Here is a 6,610-nt window from a genome sequence, read left to right as displayed (position 1 = left end):
AGTGGACCAAAAGCCACATACTTGCAAAGGCATCCTTCCTCTGGAGACCAAGAAGCAGAAGTTCTTTTCCTGGGAACATCTCTATCAAGCAGACATCTGTTACTCTTAGGCGATCCGTATGCCATAACAATTTTAAAAGCAGAGTTTAAATGCTTAAATGAGAAGAAAACAGTTTGCCCGTGTTACAAAACACCATATAAACTGTGCTGGAATTAGCATAAGGGAAACATTTATCTTCCCTAGATAATCTTGAAACTTTTTTGATGGTGTATAATTGTTTATTGGCATGGAAAGATGGTCATGATATATCACTACAGGATTTAAAAAAAAAAACTGGTTGCAAATACAAAACCAGCCTTTTTTAAAGGAGCATTTGCCTTCACCTACCTGGCTGGGGGGAGGCCCCCTCTGCAGAAGAAAAAGAAGAATGGGTCCCGGCCAGCTGGGTAGTGGCCTCCTTGAGAGAACAGTCCCCCTTTTTAGCTGGAATGGCCAGAGATATGCCTGAACTGAATTCTGGCCCAGCCTGGTAGAGTGAAAGATGGTGGTCTATGGGGTCTAAAACACTGTGCAGTGGGTTCCAATCCTGACACCATCAACCACGAGCCATGGTGACCTAATGCGGGTTCAATGCCTCTGAAGTCAGTTCCCCACTGATACAGTGGGAGCCACACCCACTGCAGTGCCCCTCACACAGTGCTTGGCCACAACAGGTGCTCAGGAAGGGTGGCCTCTCCAGCCCTCCCAGTTCTGCATTTTTATGACAATCACAGGGTTAGCCATTAGCAAGGGGCAACACTGTGGTGCCAGGCTATGAATGAGATCAACCAAAATTTGAGACCCTGGCATTCATTCACTCACTCAAGAAACATTTATGGAGAGGCTGCTATGTGGCTGCTCTGGGTCAGGCCTGGGTACACAGTGAAACACACCCACTCTTTGTCCTTGAGGAGCGAGGCCACAAACTGGTAATAGATCAATAGCATGTGTGGGGTTGGGGATGGGAAGGGGCACTTGGGGGGTGCTGTTTAACGGGGTCCTCAGGAGAGACCCAAGGGGCAGACAACAGCCACAGAGGGGCCTAAGGCGAGGGGGTCTGGGCTCAGCTCTCCTGACCTTGTCATGAGGCCATGGTCATGACCTGAATTTTTATTCTGAGGACAAGGAAAGGCACCGAGGGGCTCATGCAGGTGAGCAGCATGGTCAGGTCTGTCCTTTTAAAAGATGGATGCTGGATGAAGATGCAGAGGGGGTGTGGAACGAGGAGGACAGACCAGTGAGAGGCTGTCACAGCCATCTGGGCAAGGGATGAGGGAGGCAGCTTGCTCAGGGCTGTCACAGCCATCTGGGCAAGTGATGAGGGAGGCAGCTTGCTCAGGGCTGTCACAACCATCCGGGCAAGTGATGAGGGAGGCAGCTTGGTCAGAGCCCAGAGCCGTGGCGATGGGTGTGCACAGACACATTCAAACTGGATTTTAAAGAAGAATCTAGAGGACTTGCTAATGAATCAGACATACAAGTGCAGGAAACTCTTAGGCCACCTCCAGGTGCCCCTACCCAGTGGCTTTACGGGAAACAGGAAAAGAACCCTCCCTCTTTCCAGGTGGGGTGAACACCCTCCATCTAAGCACCCAGAGAGAGCACGACCTACAAGACCCTCACTCAGAGGAGAAGGGCCCACAGGTCTCTGTGCGCCCAACTTTGGGCTTGCAATGCCTATGGGAATCCCAGGAGAGCCCATCTGCTCTGCCCAAGGACTGGGGACTATTTCCATCACGATTCTACCTTCCCCCCAGCTGTGCTTGAGGTTTCTCCCCTCCCTGCCCATGCAGCAGCCCTTTTACAGTGCTCACTGCATTGTATGCAACCTGGAGAAGAGCCGCAAATTTTAAAACCCTGGAAGCTAATGGTTGGACAAGACCATTTAGCACTTACATAAATGTAAGTTCTAGAACAGCCACAGCCAAAATGAAAGTAAACAATGACAGAATGTGAACCATGGCTGAGCTGGCCTCACAGTTTGCAAAGCTTGTAAACAAAGCCTGCTCCCAAATCCAGAGCCAGGACCTGGGAGTTGGGTCTCAATTCATCAGCTCCCCACTTTCTGATACATGAGGGGATGTATGTCCTTGTTAGCAAAACCGTAATTGGAAACTTAGTTAACAAATTCCTCATTCTCTAGAGTTCTCCTGAGACAGGAATAAAAAGCTTATCCCCACAATCACAGAGCACCCATTCATGGGTTTTTTAAAAGAAATCACTTCACCCCTAGTGCCCATATGAAGCTTAACATCCTGATATTTAGGGGAAAGAAAACAACTGAGCTTGTAAACTTAAGAGATCAATACCACCAGCCTGTCATGTCCCATTGGTCCCCTTCCCAGGGGCTGGTTATTTTCTTTCTTGTGGTAGTTTTGGTAAAGACTCCATTGCATCTCGTGACCAGCTGCTCCCTGGAGGCAGGGTTTCTGCCTCATTCGTTCATCCCCCTACACGGCTGTATCTAAACATTTGGCCTGGGATTAGTAGGTACTCATTGCATATCGGTTTTGTGAGTAAGTGCACGTCTTTACCCAAAGGTCAGTATTCACCCCCAGCCCTGGGCTTTTCTGGGGCCCTGTCCAGGCAGGGGATGGACCAAAAAGGGAGCTGGCATCAGGGAACAGGTTTGGTTCCCTCGCCAGGCTCTACCACTCACCAGTGTGAGCCTGTGTGAGTCGTGTTATTGGTGTCAGTCTTCCCATCCAGACAATAGGAGAAATGGCTGTTCTGTCACTTTTGAAGGTTTTGTGCAGGAGGCAACGGGAAAGAAACACTTGGTAAGGTCCTCTGCAAGGGTGAGGTGATCCGTGCTATGGCTGAGAAGGAAATAGTGAGATTGAGAAGGCGGGATGGTGCAGGATGGTGGGGAGGACGGGAACCACAACTTATAGAAAGCCAGGCAGCTCAGCAAAGTGGATTTGGAGGTACAATTAATGATTGCAAAGTCACTGAAGAAAATGTCACCCAGCCCATGCTCTCTGCACAAGGAAATAGGAGATCAGGGTACAAACTATGGGGCTAGCAGATAACATAAATATGAGAGTGGCCTGCTATAAGGCAATAGGGAAGGTTGAGGTGTGCGGCTAACTGGGGATTGCACTCCTGAGCAGCTGAAGGCATTTGCATTGAAAGATTTGAAACACATGCCCCACCAGACATGACACATGTGGCCTGTAGGCGGAGCGTTTGAGACCCTGCAGACTGTTGTAGTAAGCATGCTTTTTTATTCTGATGCTTTGACATCTGGGGCCTTGATGATGCTGAAGGGACTGCCCCTCCCAGGGCCAGCCAATTCCTAGAGATAATAGAGCATGCCTTTCATATGCAAACTAACCAATCCAGAGCTCAGATCCCCCACAACTTCCTCTACCAGGCTCTTACATTCTGGGCCACCTGCCCTCATCACCCAGAGCCAGGTACCAGACAACTAGAGGCAACACCTATGTCCCAGAAGCCACAGAAATTATTCGGACTAGCCAATCCTAAGCCTGTTCACCCTGCTTTTCCTTTCCCATGGGAACCACAGTAAAGGGTCTTGCTCACATTTGTCCCTCACTCCCTCTGCCTCCTGACTGGTCCTGGTGATTCCCCATGTGGCCCTGGGTGGCATGGCGTGCCCCCTCCTCGTAGGAACTGGACCAAACTCTCTTTTCAATGGCAATTGTCTGCTGATCTGTTGGCCTCACCAAACCTGAATAATAATAAAACCTACATTTTAAAACACCTGTAAACCTCACTGGAGCGTGAATCATCATGGCTGCTTTACTGTCATTGAATCTCAGCACCTAACGCAGTCCCTCCTAGCTCACTGCAGACACAATTTAAATACTAATCAATAAATGGATGGACAGATATAGGGACGGAAGTGAAAAGCTGGGTCGAGTGTCTATCTGGCTACATGGAACCCTATGCTTCAGTCTCACTTTTGCAATGGCCACAGAAAGCTGAATTCTGCACACACCTCAGTTCTGCTTGGCCTTGATGGAGGCGGCCAGGCAGGAGCAAGGAGAGGAAAGTGGTGTGAGCTCACGCTGGTAGGTGTCAGCTGTGGTTAAATGTATGTGGCTCACCAGCACACTGGCATTGGGCTTTTCAGGCAGCTTGTGAGAGACTTTGCTTTTGATAGACAATGAGGATAACTCAGGCCAATAATGCGACTGCCATCTCAAAGGTCTCGGAACCCAGTGGGAAAAGGGTGAAAGCCAGAAAGAGGGCTCCAGCCCACCCACTGGCACAGGCCCACCCCAAAGGCAGCACTGAGCAGGTTGCCCAGCTCCATGGGCCCCAAAATTACCCTATGTCTATATTGGTACAGTGTTGTGGTCTGTATCCCTGCACTTTTCTGGCTGGTAAACTCAAAGTTGACCTGGAGACCGTGCACTGTTTTTAATCCTTACTCTTCAAAATGCATTTGCTTTTTAAAATGTCAATGCATGTCTACGCTGCTTAAAGGACTAAATTTTTTTGGATGACAGGGCCGTTGGGCATCATTCTCAGCATCACTCTCTCTCCCCAGGCTGAGAGAAAGTCAGTCTAGGACATCTGCGGGAAGGCGGTGAACCCCTTATTGAGGGCTTGAATATTGCTGTTTCTGATGGATGCTCAAGTAGATGACGCTTCTCAGCAGCGAATGGCCTGCCAAATGCCATCCCTTCCCCAAGCCCAAGATGGAAGGGCAGGAAGCATTCTACCACAGTGAATGGACAAAGCTAGCGAATCTGGGGGATGGCCCAAGAGGTCACACTAGGGGGAGGGTCGTCAGTAGGGTTACCATGTAAACTGGTTCACCGGGAACAGAATCAGCTGACACTGTTATCCCAGTGTAATTATTAAACTCACCCAGCTTCGCTCTCAAAAGTGCCCTGGTTTGATTGGTAAATTACACAGCCACCCTCAACATCAGGCAATTTTGCAAATGGGTTGGTCGGAAGGCTCGTAAGCAACAGCATCTGGTTGCTTGGTACAAACAGAAGTTTAAGGTTTGGCAGATACGCTAGAGAAGATCTGGCAGAAGCAGACGGCAGGAACAATTAGCAAAGGGAACTGTGCCTGACCTTGGGCTCTGGTGGGTTTAATTCTAACAGGGGATGACCTGGGTTGGCTGGTCAGTCTGGGCCAAGCAGGACTTCACTTTCAGTCTCTCCACCCAAAAGGAGACTTTCAGAGACAGCATGTCTTTCCTCTTGTTGAAATCTCAAATCTAGATTAACAAACCTAGCAAAGTGTACGCACAGAGAAGAAAGGGTTACAATGTGTCGCCAGATGGGCTGTGGGAGAAGGGGACATGCATGAGTGCCAGCATTGGCACAGGCCATGTGCCACAATCCCATTCAACACCACCTTGCATGGCTACAGGGACCCTGCACAATATCCCATTTGTCTTCCTTCCTGGTTGAGGTCTTGTTTCTGTCAAGATGAAGTATGTATTTGTGTTGCATGAAATGTCACTGACTGTGGGCAAAATCAGGACCAACCCATGCACAAGGAATGATGATGCTCTGATGACACACACAGCTCCCACATCTGCAGAGGCTGTCCTTGATGCGTTTTCTTTTCTCAGCATTGAACTTGCTCTTGAGAAGAATTTAACTCAAAAGGCACCTGACAGACAGTACCCCCCGTGGCCTGAGTTTGTCAGATGAACACATTCTCAAGCTGATTTGCCAAGTAATCTGGGGACACGCACGCCCCATTCCCCAGAGGCAGGGCCAAGACTTAAAAGGTCAGAGGTGGCTATAAGTTTCACCTGGTGGCCTCACATGAAGTTTAATCAAGCTATGAAATGCTCAGTGTCCAGTGTTTAAGGACTCTTTCTGCCTTGTATGTGTGTGTCTGTGTGTATACGTGTAAACTAAAACTTCAAAGCTATTTGTTTTTTTATGTAAGATTAGCCATCATGCAAAACTTACTGGTCAAGCAGTTAATAAAATACACATATCCCATGGAAGGGTTTTGTACATTTCAGTCCTTGCAGATAACAAAGCAATGATTAAACCCGGCATGGTCCTGAGAGTGATTTCCTTTGCTTCCAAAAGCTGCCAGTCCTGCCAGCATTTGGGGGGCTCATGTGTTATAAATTCTTGAAGCTCTTTTAGCTGCAGTTTGGGCATCGGGTGACTCTTCTCCCTCTTCTTCGGTTCGCTTGTGTTTTAAAAACAAGTCAGACTTCAAGAAGCGGCTGTAGCTGTCATACTTCATGAGGTTGAAGATCTAAGAGGAAAGAGAAAAAGAGTCTGAAAGGTGAGGCCCATCGGGCCGTGAAGCAGCCTATCAAATATTTATTAAATGCCTATTGTTGCCAAAGAATGCAAATACATGCGAGACACACTCAAAGAAAGAGAAAGTACCATGTCTCCCCAAAAGTAAGGCCAGGTCTTATATTAATTTTTGCTCCAAAAGACGCATTAGGGCTTATGTTCAGTGGATGTCATCCTGAAAAATCATGCTTATTTTTTGGTTAGGTCTTATTTTCAGGGAAACATGGGAAGTCATGGCCTAGACAAGGAAGATTTCCTGGCTGTTCCTGGCCTTTATGAAATAATCTCAGTGGAATATAATAGCTTAGAGA

The 6,610-nt window shown here is 48.2% G+C and overlaps 1 protein-coding gene across 4 annotated transcripts in view; it reads right to left on the bottom strand.

The window, feature by feature from the left end:
- Window positions 1-3,244: 3,244 nt before the first annotated feature.
- The window catches only part of RGS10 (regulator of G protein signaling 10), a 38,086-nt gene continuing 34,720 nt past the window's right edge, over window positions 3,245-6,610 (bottom strand). For 2 of the 4 annotated variants that reach the window (XM_074338976.1, XM_019725280.2), the window contains one exon: window positions 3,780-6,252. In XM_074338976.1, the coding sequence (XP_074195077.1) occupies window positions 6,106-6,252 (147 nt within the window). In that variant the 3' untranslated portion in view covers window positions 3,780-6,105. Of the gene's footprint in view, window positions 6,253-6,610 lie in introns of all 4 variants that reach the window. The other 2 variants (XM_074338977.1, XM_019725276.2) reach the window with 2 other exon arrangements.

Source organism: Rhinolophus sinicus, linkage group LG07 (genome assembly GCF_036562045.2).
Source record: "Rhinolophus sinicus isolate RSC01 linkage group LG07, ASM3656204v1, whole genome shotgun sequence".
Classification (NCBI taxonomy): Eukaryota; Metazoa; Chordata; class Mammalia; order Chiroptera; family Rhinolophidae; genus Rhinolophus; species Rhinolophus sinicus.
This window is presented reverse-complemented; position numbering and strand designations above follow the sequence as displayed.